The 17540-nt window shown below is 32.2% G+C and overlaps 1 protein-coding gene across 1 annotated transcript in view; it reads right to left on the bottom strand.

The window, feature by feature from the left end:
* Positions 1-17540, bottom strand: part of mTTF (mitochondrial transcription termination factor) — a 19470-nt gene extending 1930 nt beyond the window's left edge. Inside the window, exons 1-5 of the mRNA XM_085955856.1 lie at positions 16966-17540; positions 12513-12691; positions 8052-8148; positions 7071-7224; positions 5864-6011 (exon numbers count right to left, since the gene is read on the bottom strand). Of these exons, the coding sequence (XP_085811982.1) occupies positions 5864-6011; positions 7071-7224; positions 8052-8148; positions 12513-12691; positions 16966-17305 (918 nt within the window). The 5' untranslated portion in view covers positions 17306-17540. The remainder of the gene's footprint in view (positions 1-5863; positions 6012-7070; positions 7225-8051; positions 8149-12512; positions 12692-16965) is intronic.

Raw genomic sequence — 17540 nt, 5'->3', positions numbered from 1 at the left:
CGAGATGGCGGCTACCCAGACATTGATAATAAAAATCAATGAAAACTCCTTTCACAGGTGTTCTATAACAATTTTGTACTTACATGTTCTTTGACAGTAGTTTTGGTCACAATAAATAAACAACCAAAAAACATCATTAACCCTTTCGCTGCGAGCCATTTTCGCGGGAATTTATTTTCAGTCAACTGATCTGTTAAAACGGTCACTACAGCTAAAACAGATCGATTCCAAAATAAAAAAATAGATTACTAGATGAACTATATATCAGTTATTCCAAATGCGCCAAGAAATAAACTATATTCGTGACATTCTCACTAAAATAAATCGAAGAAAATGAAGACGCTAAAAAATATCCAAGCTTTGACCGCGCGTTCAAAATGGCAGCCGTCCAGTCTTCACATACACGGTTTCAACACATACTACCGAGCAATTCGCCGCGTTAGTATTTGTTATACACAGGGCTGAGTTGAGCTGCCGGACGGTCTATGACAGATATATTACTAAATCACTTGTGGAATAATAAGTGGGTTATCGCATTTAGTAAGTCGTAAACTCAAATTTTATTACCGTTTCAAATTCCGAACCTATATTTATTTTCGTCGCCATAAAATAATGTCGTCATCGTGACACTTACTCATTACTAGACACCGGACATCTGGAGTCCTTTTTTTTTTTGGGACGGACTCGAATATTACAACATTTTTTAATTAAAAAATGCGTTAGTAATTTATGGAACCTATGTTTTTCAGAAAAATAAGTTGTACGATGTAGTAGGTACAATGAAATATGAAATAAATGATATTGATAATATGTGCAAGAGACTTTATCGATACTTAATTATATAGAAACGCTGCTATTAGTAGATATACTATACTATTTAGAGAAATTAATGAAGCGCTTACGTATAGAGTGGAAGAATTAGGTGTTAATAGTAATATCTATAATATTTAATAATATTCCACTTTTTATATACCTATTATTGAAATCAAAGTTCAAAATTTCCACTAAACTACTTCTATTTTCACTATCAAATAACAAATCAAACTTGCTCCCATGATGAGAAGGACCGGACAGCTAGTGTATTATTAAAATCATACCAAATCTGAATGATTTCGTATATTATGTTGATACTACGAAAATATATAATAAAACACATATTATTATATTATTGTAAAACCAATTCAACGAGGATTCAAATCAATGCTTATCAGCTCGGAGTAAGGACAGATTTTTACACAATGCACAACAGCGGCCACTTGAGAATATCAAGATACGTCTGTTATATTTACCATAACTACTTAAGTACTTAAGCCAAACTAGTAATTATTTTTGTATACTTCACATATAATACGTTTCTTGTGATACGAGAATGCAACAGCTGGATTTAGGGATGGGTAAAATGGAGAATATCGGACCTACGTGGTTAATGAAACCATTTAGAAAAAGTTTCGTACGAAAGATACTTCAAATCGTACTTTTGTGTTTCAAGCAAGTGGTTGGACATGTTGAGATATTCAATTTTAATATATAGGTACTGATGTTGTAATGTTTTTTTGACATTTTGATAGGCCATTTTCAAACACTTTATATTCATCATGCAAAATATGTAAGTATATGCGTTTTCTGTTAATTGCTACTCCCTAATACTATAAATTATATATCATAGTATTATTTCAATGAATTGTTTCGGAAGTTATCAAAATGATACAATCATAATTAGTCGACATTGACACATTGTGTATATATAGTACCTAATACCATTGATAATAAATTATTTTATCAAGAAATATTAGATATAAATAGGTATAACACAGTTGCAGTGCCTACCATTTCTTAACAAGTTGACCTTCCCTAATAGCTCATTGCTTTATCCAATCTGGGAGTTCACACATGAAACTATAATTTTATGTTATAGTAATATGGTAGAAAAAACAAAAAAAACTTAACCTGCGCGCTTGTTAACTGATCTACGTATTTTCTTAAAATCCGACATCACTTCAGTTTTGACGATTATGGATTATAGCTTAAAATTGTTGATTTGTTTTGTATTTAGTGAGTAGGTATATTTTGTGATATTTCACATTAGCTGGTTCCATTGTTTACGGGAAATGACGATTTAACGGGCTTACATATTGAATGTATTAATAGTATGTAAGATATTCATTACGGGTTTTCACAAACACTTCAGATAATCAAAATTTGTTTTTTACTTGATCCTTTACTAATAGGTCAGAAGGTTTTCACATTCTTTTATTATATTAAATTACTATATAAACGAAAATTAGCTTTTTTCGATGTCAATGTGCATTTACGATCGGTGAGTGCGCATAGTGCACGAAGAAGGCATACGCCGGGTCGTAAATAATGACTTAAATAGAATACCTAGTACAAAACATAAATCAATTAGAATTTATTGATTAATGTTTTTGCCACTCGTACCCGTTAGATATAGGGAACATTATACCACGTTTTCGTCTAGAAGGTATATAAGGTACTTTTAAACACTTTTGAACTGATTTTTTGTCCACAAAATCACTTTATATTGAGACGTCACACAACTATCACAACTTACGATGGTTATTGTACATTTTGCATTTTTGTTTATTGTTATTAAATCTTAGTTGATATTATTCTTTTGACTTATTAACTTAAAAATAACAATAATGGATGAAATATAATATTCCTAAAAATTATAATATGGCACATACAATATATAATTGTCAAGCCTCGATAGCGAAGGCTGCGTGACTATCAAATGCACTATGTAAACCTGCTATTAATATTGTTTTAAAAGCACATTGCATTGTTATTTTTTTAAGATTATCCTTTGCTTTGTAATTTTATTCTTGTAAATCCACAGTAAACATAAATTTATATACAATATTGGTATATACTACAGCTGATGATGATACATACTATCGTATGGAAAATAACTCATTTTTAAGTAGTGGACTTTTTGTATTCATCATGCGATTGAAAACAATAAAACCACATTCAAAATTTGTCATTGGTAGGGAACCTTTTTCAATATCTGAGGTAGGTGAATTTTAAACAAAGAAAATTTTTCAGTGATGAATTTGCGCTATTTCATAATGTATATAAATCAGTCATTTAATAAATAAGGACAAATATCACCAACAAGTTAGTTCAAGTAAACAACGACTCCCACGTTATCTATACTTAATTAATTGACTTTTTATGCAATAATATGTACCTACCTATATTTTGTAATGTTATTCAATTGAAAATGTCCATTAGGATAAAATCGGTTAAATATCAAAATTATGAAATAAATGTGGAAAAAGTACGAAATTACATATAAAGTGTTTTAATGAAATATGTATCTAGGTACCAGTCGTTTTATGTGATGAATAGTTCTTTACACTTTATAATATGTAAGTATTTAAATCAAATACATAATATAATCATATATCAGATAATTACTTTTTAATTACAACATTTAAATATAAAAATATAATGCTAATTTTATCGAATGGCCACCTAATCGGCGCGCCTTGCGTACAATGTATTAAATGTGACGGCAGGACTTTTTTAACGTTACACACCTACAAACTTACCTGTAGAATGGACAAAAATGGAACTACGAACTACCATAGGACGCCATTTTGAAAATTTCATTCGAATGTCAGATTTTGTCCAGTTACGAATCTTGATTGGGTAGTTTTCGACAATGGCTCCATTTTTTTTGTAGTACTTATTCCACTTTTAATCAATAAATTAGGACCGGTTTCGTCCGCCTCAGAGGGACATTTTCAACTGAATCTTCCCTTGTTCAGTTGAAAATGTCCCTCTGATGCGAACGAAACCGGTCCTAATTTATTGATTAAAAGTGGAATAAGTACTACAAAAAAATGTGTTTTATTAAATTAAACAACAATAAATATTAACGTAATACAATGACTAAGTGAAAATCTGAAGCAATATTATATTGCAAAACCTTTAGAAGAATGCAATTACGGCTTACGCAATACATAATATTATAATAGTAGGTTCAAACGAATATTTTCAGGGATGTTTCGCATCTACAGATGTACGCCACTGGTATTTTGAAGATGAAATTTCTTACGATCGATTTGATGAAATTCTTCAATGTCAATAGTTTATAATCAAATAGACCAGTTTGGGCAGAGCATCCTCAAAATACTTAAATATCTAAAGAAATAAACAAGTAGGTATGTGACTTTTTTATCGATATGTAGGTACGGTACTGTTGCTTGGTAATACTAATAGGTATCAATATGATACACTTAGAACATAAAACGGGTCAGCGGACAAAATCTTTCAATATTTGTATTTATATTAGTGGTAGGTACGCAAAAGCTATTCGATATTTAATTATGAAAAAACATATTCTACACGCATTTTATAAAAATGGTTTACCATTACTTACCTGCAATAAAACAAACCATCAATTTTGTAATGCGACCTTTTTAATTACAGTTTGCGAATTTGAATTCGTTTGACGTCGCCCGCACGTCGCGTTAAAATATTGGCAAGACGATTATTTTAATTACAATAATTACCATCGCACCTGAGCTGCCAGAAAAAACGACTGACTAATTGTAGAAATCTATACTAAGAATCATTTGGGCAAAAGTCTCCTTAGGATATTGGATTCGTCCACCATTTTAATGTGTTTTTTTATGGGTTGACGGTTAAAGACTTGAAAGATCCGGTCTTTACTCATTACCATTAGGATGTTTTGGAGAATAAAACACTAAAAATAATTACTGAACTGCTAAAATACTATTATATTATAATTTATGAGGCGCCGTCGGCTTTTTCATTGTACAAAGGGCCTGTCGAATGTGTGCAGTGTAAAGGTTAAGTATTTCTTCATATATTTTGTCGATAAGAGTTATAAACCAAACTTTTGTTGAACATGTATAACAGTTTTTAAAATGTTACTTAAACTTATGATGGAAAATAGAGAATTTTGCATATACTTGGGAACAAACACATATTGTTCCTATATACGACAAGTCTACTATAATTGAAAATTGAGATGATGATAATATCGTCACTGTTCTGGCAGAAGACACTAATTCGAAAAAATGACATATTGAGTTAGTACCAAAATGTTCCTTATTTCAAACTTTACCGTCTGGAAACCTTCTTAATAAACAGTCTTTATTTTAAAGTCATCCTTTTTACGATTACTTAATAAACTCACATGATAGACCATTATTTCAAACATTTTAACAACTTCAAAGTCAAATTACTCAAAACTAGTATTCTCCAGTTAGTGTGTTCTGCTTGAACAGAGACAATATTTTGTTCTACCGGCAGCTTTCCACACTAATAAAATTTTGGTCAGTTCCGTTTATGTCCATGGTGCAGTTTGTTCCAAATGTCGATAAACCCATGCGACCTAGTAGACAGTCAATCAGCGTCGAGTATTCACAAAAATCAACATGGCCGCTTTAGAAACAAAGACCAATAAGTCCATCATTCTTTTGTCAATTTTTCCTTTACTACTACAAAAATGATTAATTTTATTGTGAATATTTGTATAAAAACAACAAACCACCATAAAATAAATTCATAGGTAGGTTTTCATAAGTAGTAATAAAAGGAAATAGTTAGTTTACCAATATTTCATCAAAGTTATTGTGTATAGAAACTATGACTCATGTAAGATAACCATTCAATTTCATCATTCAAAATCCCACGGGATGGATAACATATTCCCCAGGACTATGTAGCGGAAGTGAACTAAAATTTAATTGATATTGTAGAATTGGAAAAAAAATTAATAAGGTTTTATTTTTACTCAAAAATTCGCGGCCTCCCACCTCCCGGCACAGATCAGGACAATGTAAATACATCAGATTCAGATTACCTTGCATATGCGTACTGTAGATAAACCTGGAACATTCTTCTCTATTTTCATTATGGTTTCAGTAGTGCAACTCAATCTGTTAGCAAGATAACTATACACGCTATCATTATTTAATAGTTCATTTGTTCTTGTTTTGTTTTGAATATGTCTGAAAGATGTATAAAATGAACACATAAAAAACCTACAGATGAATATAAGAATAAAATTGTATTACATAATATAATATAGTGCACCAACATAAGAACGCTTAGTGTTAGTGTTATTAAAATGCAATTTGTCACTACATAAATATACTGGTCTAAAATTAACAAAAGCGGGGAAATCTGGAAAATACTTTTTTTAATTACTTAAGGAAATAATCTTTTTATTTTCATTTTGATTAAGCGATTATTAGTTTTTTTTTGTTGACATGATGACCACAGGTGTGTCATGGCGCCAACAGAAAGACTTATTACATTGTGTGCGGTTGACTACCTGTCTCCCTCTAGCAAAGCCTTCATATGCAAGTTTTCGTAAGCTTGACTGTATTCAGTTTGATTGTAAATTAGTCATATAGCATCATCTTACTAGCGAGTTCGCGTGTTGTGACACAGTGCATACATAAACTTACGCAAATTTATAGTAAAATACAAAAGGGCCAAGGTCTCCCCATATAAGAAAATACACAGTACGTTTGCCCAACACTGAATAACAACTCAAAGGTAGGTCTTTCTTGCCAGGCACACGTGATCCTACGGCCCTTGACGTAACTCACTGGCAGTCACCGGTGACCCTCATGGTGATCAATATGTTATATTAATTTAATCTGGCAAAATTTAAGGTCCCCCTGTAAGATTTCTTATGTCAGTGGCACTAAACCAATTGGTGCATTGGACCAAAACAGCATCAATCATTCTTTACGATATAATATATTGGACGCAATAGACCTTTTGTAAATATAATAAGAATATAAAAAAACAATAATTGGCATCTGTAGCTTAGCTGGTGGAGCTTTGAACAAACAATAAATGCATGTGGAATGTCCTGGCTTCAAATCTCAACTGGAAACTGGATTACAATATGTTTTTTAATAGACATGCAGATTTGTATCCATATCGTCACAAATCGCCCAATATCAATTTATTTTGAGAACGTTAAAAATTCACCATTTTTAGAGTATATTTGCTTCATTTGAATACCTACAAGATATACTAAGAAAATACCGTACTTCTGTCGAAAACTTTCTGTACACCGCACCATCCAAGGCATCATTTTTTCAGTTCCAGTTTGGGAGAATTCTTCTAGTCTCTTTTGTACAGTTTCATGATTATATTTCAGTACCCACAAATCCTTTATAATATTTTCAGGCTCAATTCCCATATCTGCATCACCAAAAATACATATTTTATAATCTAGAAATATTGGGTCATTGTCGTCAACATTCTCTCTAATCTTCATAAACAAACTCATTTTAACCATAAATTTTGGGCAAAAAATTGATGTATGCAAATATAAACTCACCACCATGCCGAAGTTAGGAGAATTACACCATTTTTTGTATAAATGAATGAACTGGTTAAATTATTATGCCACAAAAGAAAGTACCTACAGAAAATATTTTTTGAAGCATGTCTCCTTACAAAAAAAAAAAATATTATTTCCAGTGTAATACAAATAATATAACCATACTATGATAATAGTATTTGTGCGGACAACACAATTGTGGACCCCTCCAAACCAACCCGCCCCGCCCTGCACCACACTCGGTCTTAATCAAGCCTTTTACGAGGCCCTACGTTTGATGTGAAACATCAGTAGTTGTTTACGCCTGGTTATGTCTCAGGAGCAGATACCCAATACTGAGGTCGCCACACACTCAAGTGTGCTTTGACTGAGTTTTCAGTGACTTAATTTAATTAAAATTAATTAAATTAATGGTGATAACATTACAAAAGACGCCAACCATCCGCTAAAAATCAGAAACTGGAAAAGACGTGCGGATGACCATTCCGGCTGGAGGAAGGCGATGGAAGTGGCCAGGGCTCGACTTGAGCTGTAGCGCCATCGAAGAAGAAGAATTTAATTAAAAGTGCCCATAGGAGAGGAGCACAGAGAACTAATAAAAAACAAATGTGTAAATAATTATCATATAATAGAAAAACACAAAATTATGATTTTCACCAAAACAATAAATTTTCTTGTTCCTTACCAAGTATAACATCCAACGTTTTTTGAAGATAGTCAAATAGAATTTCATACACGAACAATCGTTTTGCAACATATTTTCCTAAATACTGAGGGTCAACCTAAAAAGAAAATTAAGAAAAACATATACGTCTACTTTAAGATAAAGCGATGATGCAATATCGACGGCCCCTACGTAAACTCGGACATCTACATAAACGTAATTTTATAGGAGAGCTATTTGAAGTAAAAATAGTTTGTTTTCTACTGATCTTCTATGTTTTTATTACTAGGCACCTGAAATTCAGGGAGTATTATAAATACTATACACAGTTTATTTACTCATTATTACATTCTTTCTAAATTATATACTTTTGGTATAATTGTAGTTGTCCGACTTTACGCCGACTTCCAAACATCCGTTAATGAGACAACTACCACATGTCTCACTTTACATGGGAAAGAATTCATATCAATTATTAGCAACTTTACTTATTACTATTGAAATCCTCATAATTTTAACTATTTAGTTAGAGTTTACATAGGGACCGTCGATATTTGTTATCAAAGTTAATAAAATATTTTTTTTATTTTTTTGACCATGTCCGATCCTGATAGGATCATATGGGCCTCCACAGAGTGGAGGTTTGCATTGACAGATTTTATATAATAAAATATACTGAACTATATTATAAACATGTAAATCAAATAATAACAGGATAAAGAATATTAACCACAATTCAAATGTTACATATTATTATATTACCTACAAACATTTTAAATTATTGTTTTAATTAAAAAAATATGTATGAATATTTTGAATGGTAAGTGTTTTTAAATTATCTTAAATCTTTTTAAAATTACTTGCATGCAAATTACAATATGGACAAAGACAATTGACAAGTACACATATTGTTTTTCAATTTGTGTGTGTCAGGGTATGGACCTAATAGGTTGAGCAAGTGGCTGACATCCATTTCTCGTAAAAAACAAAAATCTGTCAATACAAACCTCCACTCTGTGGAGGCCCATATGATCCTACCAGGATCGGACATGGTCGGAAATTTTTAATTAGGCATTAATGGACAGGAAGGGAAAGAGACGGTTGGAAAACCTAGACTGTAGAAAGAGAAACAAAATACTTAAATCTAATAGGCTGTCGAATGGCGTTTATTACCGTGCGACCTTATGCCATAACTGTTTATTACGATATACAAACTAGTCGAGCGTTCACCCAACTGTGTGTGAGTCTGTATACTCGGGTGCCGTCATGTTCAATTACGCTCCATTCAAATATGCTTGGATATGCTTGTATATTTGGATCAAGTATTCCTTGTACAAAAACAGAAGAATATTTTTCTCTATGGTCACTTTTTGATAAGTTTGATGTCTATGGGACGCTTAATATGACAAACAATAATGATACACAACGTAAATTTTCGCATTTTGCCACTATATACGCCTAATAGTAATATAATGTCATTGAAAGATGTTAAAATCGCTATTACATACTTATTATTTCTTATATTTACTGATTTATATTACATTATGGCCGGATAATCTGAATGCCGAATAAATGTTATTGAATAAATATAATCATTACAATATATAGGAAATCTCTTGAGAAGTATATGATTACTATTTCTTAACGTGGCAGGTAAACAAATAAAAGTAAACTAGCTGAGCCAGCTGGCTCTCGCCAGTCTGTCTCGCTAGGTCTTGCAGACAGCTTGGCATCCTAATGACGTCATGGTGTTGGATTTTAATACAATTATTGTGAAGTATGCATAGACGACGCTATAGTTTTCCCTTGTCACTGCCAATACAAATTTGAGGTCATCTGCGTAGTTTAATCTGGACTCTGGCCTTCAGAATGTTGCCTGATTCCACCTCAGGCTGCTAGGCCTAGCAAAAAAGCTGGCAATCACCAATTGCTACCACTGACATTTTGATACAATATATGTGTAGGTATATGAATGTTTCTTTAAATCATGAGCATTTAAATATGATAAATTATACATCTCAACCGTTAATAAAGCAATATGTGATTATCATGAAAATAGCAATCCAATATAACGTGAATATTAATCTCCCGCGGGTCCCATTTAGAATAGAAGAAGGTAAATAAGTAATGTCAATGTAAAAAATAAATTTTAACATTGTTTTGTTTCAATGTCGGTGAGGGACATTCATATCGAAACAAATGTTGATAAATAATGAAGCAATGTATACATCCAGTAGTCGATTAATCCAGATGATGATGATAATGACGATATGAAAAGTAGATAATTATCATAAATTTTGATAAAGATGGCGATTCATATGACCAACAGGGATACAATCAGCTTAGAGAAGCCTTCATCCAACAGTGGATTGGTACTGGTTGAAGACGATAATGATGATATAAATGGGTGGGTATATAAAAACACATTTTTTTTTAAAAAAATATAGCAAAATCTATGACCAAGAAAAGTAGAATCAAGATGGGATAACCTTCATCCAACAGTGGATTAATCCAGATGATGATGATAATGACGATATGAATAGTAGATAATTATCATAAATTTTGATAAATATATATTGGTTCAAAAAAATAGTATTGATAACCATACTTACAAAAAAAAATAGAACACTATCCATGTGTGTATACATTTTATGATCACGGTCATTGCCGACTGAAGAGGAAAGCCGATATATTTCACGACTGGTCCTACCTTTCCGCCCTTCCCGTTCTCTATGGATGACTTGTCATTGCCTGCCATTAATAATAAATAGTATGGAAGTGGACCACTCGTTGCTTGTGCAAAAAGTTACGATCAGGCTTTATTATTCTAAAGATGGCGGTGTCGCGGTACATTTATTTTGAGGTTATGGGTACCTATTTAATTTTTGAGACGATGTTATGAATTAATTCACATTTAATATCTCTTGGGAACATGATTAAATTAAATAAAGTATGTGAATCAGTCGATCCGATTAAGAATAATTTGTCAAAAAGGAATTTTAATTTAAAGTTCTATTTATATCCAGGCTTTAAATAATTTTCATTGGTTCAAAAAAAAAATAGTATTGATAGTTATACTTACAAAAAAAATAGAACACTATCTATGTGTGTACACATTTTTTATGATGACGTTACATTTATTTTGAGGTTATGGGTACCTATTTAATTTTTGAGACGATGTTATGAATTAATTTGCATTTAATATCTCTCGGGAACATGATTAAATTAAATAAAGTATGTGTATCAGTCGATCCGATTAGGAATAGTATGTCAAAATGCATTTTAATATAAATATCGCACTTAAGTATATTAGTACTACAGTGTGGCAAACATGTAAATGTGACAGCCATAAAAAACTATTTAAAAATAATCAAATTTGAATCTGTGAAATTAGGAGCTGTGGCGGACGCGGCTGTCAGAAGATAATTTACATAGTGAATTGTACTAAAATTATGGTTTTCTCACCGGAAAAAAGTGCGCTAATGTGTACACAATGACATTTGAATAAAAATAATCGATTCCGTTTGTCAATAAAGGATTAGAAGGTCTTAAGCGACGAAGACGACATTCTCTTGGGCGTTAAAAGAAATATGGCGAATCGTATACGTATGTAAGAAAATATCGGATATAAACGTCACGTTTCTGGAAAATCATCGGATATTTCTCAAATTTGGTCAATTCAATCGGTAGATAATTCGGTAGCGCACATATCGAAGTGAAGATGTAAAAATAACAATAGAATGTCGCTTAAATGAGCTGTTGGTGCGTTTTCCAAAATCTCTTAGAATAATAGTTTATATAGGAGATGCTTATCATGATAGTATACCATGTATTATGTATAATTCGATTCCAGCACAATCATATGAATTGACTTATTTAAAATATATACTTATATATATTAATTAGATTTTCATTAATCTGCGTCTGATGTATATTTACTAACGAAACTCTTTAATTCGAAAGCGTCATCGCTTTTACGAAATTTGCGGTGTTGTAGATTAGTTTTATCTACGAAAGCAAAGTTTAGTATAAATAAAGCAGTCATGACTGAATAAAATGAAGCACCAATTATAGGATCAATTGCAAAATAGATAATAAATACATTAGATTAGACAATAATCAAAATAATTCACTCATAATAAAACAAGTATGACAATTAAAAACGCGGGCTGTGAGTTGCAATCTATCAAATTTAGCAATCGGTTTGTACAAGTTATGGTAGAGAGGCATTCGGTGTACGGCCACGGCCAGATGCTTATGTATAAAATCTCCATGAACCCAAATCATACGTTCTGTATGCCGTGTGGCTTATAGCCGTATGTGGTTTTGTTGGATGAACGGGGTCTAAGAGAGTGGAGGAAGCTTGTGGCAGAAAGAGACACATCTCCGTCCTGAAGATGCCCAAAATTCATATTGGATTGTTGGGTGATGACAATGATTTAATTAAGTGGGTATAATACAGACTTAAAATAAAACTCATACCTCCAATTTGTGGCTCAGATAATACAATCTATTCTTTAAAGGAATTTGTTCCTCTTCTTTTTTAATAGTGGTCATCAATTTATCTAGTCTTCTTGACGAATACTTTATAAAGGGAACGCCATGATTTATATCGGAAAAATTCATTTTAGAAATAAAATCTAGTTTATTCCGAAGTAAATCTAGAAAAAAGAATAGATATTATTGTAGTACACAACACAGTTTGGTTTAATTAAAAGCCCTTCAGCAGGCCTATTCCAACTAGTTAATATGTTTCTGTTAGTTTTCTTGATCCAAAATAATACGGATAACGGAGAAAGTTATCAGTGTCCCTCATTAAGTCATAAACCAAAACTGGCTTCCAAGTCTTGATCTATGGTGACTGGCTTTTGCATTTCTATCATATTAATCTGTTTTGTTGGTCAGACTGGCCAAATCGGTGTTGTTTACAACCTGATTTTGTCAGTTGATTCTTAGGTACTTCCTGAACACAACACACCAATCCATGTGTGTTGGTTAGTTTTTAAACATTTATGAAGCCCTGCCTATGCCAAACCATAATTAATAATAAATATTCTTTTATCTATAAAATATCTAGAATTATGTAAGATTTATTAGCATAATTTTATATATTTTATAGACAAACGAATATTTTATATAGTACACTCTCAGTAATCCGCCGCTTGCTTATCCGACAATTACTATTCTGCCGTTATTTTTATTGGTTGAAAGCATAAAATCAAGCTCTATAATCCGCCGGTATGCATATGTCAAATTCAGTAGTCCGCCACGTGCCAATATTATGACTTACAACTCTTATGAGCTGTCCGCCGTCTAGCCCAGTTCCGTTGACCATTAAATTTAACCTGAGTCAATAATATTATCGTTTTCTTTCAGTTAGTCCCATAGGTTAGTCCGCTTTGTATTCTAGCAACTGACGCACGTGTTTCTATTTGTTTTTTCTTCCACGTTCTTTGTTTGAATAAGTTAACAAAATGGAGTCTTCTCGAAAGTGTAAGCATGACGCATTAACTTTAAAACAAAAATTGGAAATTTTACGAAAAATAGATAGCGGTGCTTCATTTACTGACATTGCGAAAATGTACAATATTGGTTGGCCGCCCATGGTTTAATACGTGTAGGAATAAACTTAGCTTATTTAATATGTATATTTTAATAAATACTTACTTGATTTTGATTATAAAGAAAACCTTTACATAGTTGCTGCTATAAATTTCTCAATAAAAACTATTTTTACGAAATATGTACCTGTTTTAATTTTTACCATATTATTTTGTATGTATGCACCTAGCGACGGCAGGTTATATGAAAGTATGGTAATCAAGTTATGGTAGCACTTCAACGTGCGTCACATTGACGCTCAGTTTGCATTGGTAAGTCAACGTGAAAGGTTCACCTGAGCTAGGTGATATTCAGTAAAAATGGTTGTGTGTAGTGTGTTAAATTGTAAAAACGACAGCAATGAAAAGAATAAACGCTTAGGAGCCGTGACGTATCACAATTGAGTATGTTTAATTAAATTTATAGATGTTAAAATAATAATCTTAAATAATCCCGACTGCATAATGCGTGCTTAAATTCGTTCCGTATTAGTCTGTTTACACAGCATTACACAGCAGCCGTGTTCGGATTGCTCAGGACCGCATTTAAGTGAACGCATTGATTATTAATATTATAATTGAATATAAGAAACGCATTTTGATTGTATCGTATATTTGAGCATTGTTATATCATTGTATGCGTTGAAACTTTGATATTATTCACTGTTAATTCTTCGTGGAATCCCAGTACACAAGATTTTTTAAGATTGTGAATAACATGCTATATATAAATTTATTTTGTTTACCATATTAATTGATTATGAGACGCGTTTGTGTTCAGATATTTATATTCTATATACCTATAGATATGTACGTACTACTTATATTATGTTTGCCTTAGGTTTCCCCGCGACTTGGAACGTCGGCTAAATTGGTAAAAATAATACGTGGCAAAGATTGGATGGCAAAGGCCCATCACGTCGTTTGTTCGGCGCATTTTAACAAGAAATTTATTAAAATTTCAAACAAAGTACAGCACATATAACAATGAAATGCATTCCCATCAATTCTTCCAGAATCATCATCCTCAGAATCAGCGGCGGCTCCTCTAATACCATGTAAGTGCAACGCACTGCCTGCATTTTTGAAGACATCGCTCAACTTTTCATTGTTATTCATAAGTGTATCACTCACTTCGCGAAGTAGAACATGTAGCAGTATTATTAACAATTCTCCGTTCATAGCGCGAAGCGATTGCGTCCAAATAGAATTTCAGTTTGCACAGGATTACAATGAGGTCATTGTATACTGCTTAAACGGTGGCTGAATGTTCCTGTAATGGTGTTTTGTGTAGAATTTTTTTACACACTTTTAGATCGGCGCACGAAACGAAAGACTCTAGAAACAAAAACACCAGTTTCTATTTTATAACAATGTTGGGGAGTTCATTTTTAATATTTTTTCGGTTAACATATTTAATGAATCACCAACATTTTACGAAAATACAAACCTGCCGCGTTTATTTCTGAACCACTCAAATTCATTCAAAATAATAAAAAAACACATCAGCGGTTATTTATTTGGCTAATGCGCTAAAGCATTGTTCGCTCAGAGCGTAAGCTCATTTATATTTCTTTATTGATATTAAGGTGACGCATCAGTGAAACGCCAAATAATTTCCAACTGTAGGCGCGACGAAATTTTGGACTCGCTGCCATTCACTGAGAGAATCTCGAGCCAGAAGCACGTCACTTTGCTGCGTGATGGCGACGGGTCAATTAATTCTAAAATCGTGTAAAGATGACTAAAAACGTTACCCATTTACTTTAAAAAGAAAACATGTCAATGAATATATTATTATTGTTACTAATAGAACAATAAACAGAACATAAAATGAACGTATGTTGGATTTATATGAAAAATAATATTTCGTTTGACAGGTGTCATTTGCACCCGCGACCCGCAGTCCGCGCATCGCCTAGCAACGATCTTTTTAGACCGTGCCTCAACTAATGCATGGCCTTAAATCATTCTTGCTGTTCAAATCTTTTTTGAGAAATAGTATAAATAAACCAAGACATATTTAATTTACGCAAGTACATATTTAAGTGGCGCAAACTTGCGCTTGCCCTATGCTCCAATGCTGGGTCGTGACAGGGTGAAAGAAGAAGATCTTCTCTTTATAGAAGGTAAACCATTGCGCACTACCAGAAAATGCTATTCTGAAGACCACCGGCCGCCACTGCTCAAAATGTGTGGTAAATATAAGTTGTTCGATAAACAACAACAAAGAGATTTTAATAGTTATATTTTTACTGATAAGTACTTTTTTATGTTTCAATGAATACCGGTATTCAATAAGAAACACCGAAAAACCGGTATTGATAGTTTCATTCGGTATTGCAATCCCTAGGTATTATGTGATAACATTTTGTATATCCGTGTTTCTTATTTTTAAATGATTAGTTGATGTTATTAATTTCAAATTACTTATTAATTCTCTATCATAACAGAAATATTGGAAAGTTGTTAAGTATAACCTAATTAAACCCAAGCTAATTACAAATAAGTATGTAAGTTAAACTTAATTAAGGCTGAATTAATTACAGTGATGGGATATTTGCAAGAATTTCATAATGTGTTTTCAATGTGTATATCTTTATGTAAATTTTATTTTTGATTAATATAATATGATTACATAATATATCCTTTTATAATTTTATTTACTTTATTGCTATTATTTTAATTACTTTATTACTTGTATTACTTTTGAAAGACATATAGGCAAGTACCTAAATAACATACCTATCTTTTCATAAATTCCCAACTTTCAAATATAATTAAACTAAAATCCTAACAGTATTGTTATTTTAAACGTTCCTTCGCTGAACATTATTATAGTATATGAGTATGTTATAACTACGGTCAAAGGGCCAACATAAATCCTCCATGATGCCCTGCATTTTTTTATCGAGCCGCTTTTTCTTGTCGGCTATTGTCGGCATGCTTCATTCGGTTGCATGAGTAAGCCGATTCGTTGCCTATCCTATATTTAGTACATCTATGGTATGCACTATAATCCGCCATTTTCACTAATTGGACACTTCTCTGGTTTTTGGGGTGGTGGATTACTGAGAGTGTACTGAACTATCTAGACATTGTAGTCTTGGTTCAATGAAAACAAATACGTTTGACTGACAGAGTTTAGTGTGCACTATTTATGTCAAATCTAATCAGCCTACCTCCATCCTTCGCCACTGTTGTTTATCGGTCATGTTTTAAAATTGAATGGGCACCCCTTTTACGATTTTCTGGATCAATAAGTGGTGGTGTCATCTATCTATGTCAAATATCACAACAATGAAAATTTTGAAAGATAGCGAATTAATATTTACCGTGATCTTCTTCGAGTATCCAAAAATGTTCTTTGACGACATCGCTATTTAAATTAAAATCTGAACAAGTTTGTAAAGATTGTTTTATGTGATTGGGGCGTAGTTTTAAAAGAAATTCATTAGATTCAACAAGAGCATCATAACTTTTAGTCTTCAGATTGAAATATTTCATGAGCAGACCGTCGCTCTCTTTATTACGACTAGATGAATCGGATTTTTCTGTTCGCTTTTTACAGTAACGGCGATAAAGTAACTGAGAATCTCTGAATACTTTGATACGGCTGTTGTTTGATAGAAATGTGACCAAACTCAGCTGTAACATGTTTTTGTAATAAAACATGATTGCGAGTCAAATATTCTGAAATCAAAACTACTTCAATTCAAATTTTAGCGATCACTTTACCCTTTACCAATACTATTACTGATTGCATAGCATAAAATTTACATAGGTACACACACTAGACAGCTACTAATGACTAATGTACTATTATACACAATTGTAAAACGTAAATTTAAGGTTATATTTTTTATTTACGTAAACGTCAAAATCATAGATAAGTCAAAACTCGTCGAGT

Source organism: Rhyacophila brunnea, unplaced genomic scaffold, assembly GCF_057557595.1.
Source record: "Rhyacophila brunnea isolate RB1 unplaced genomic scaffold, BYU_Rbru_1.0 scaffold_5, whole genome shotgun sequence".
NCBI classification, from domain to species: domain Eukaryota; kingdom Metazoa; phylum Arthropoda; class Insecta; order Trichoptera; family Rhyacophilidae; genus Rhyacophila; species Rhyacophila brunnea.
The sequence above is the reverse complement of the archived record's forward strand: the minus strand, read 5'-3'. Positions and strand labels throughout refer to the sequence as shown.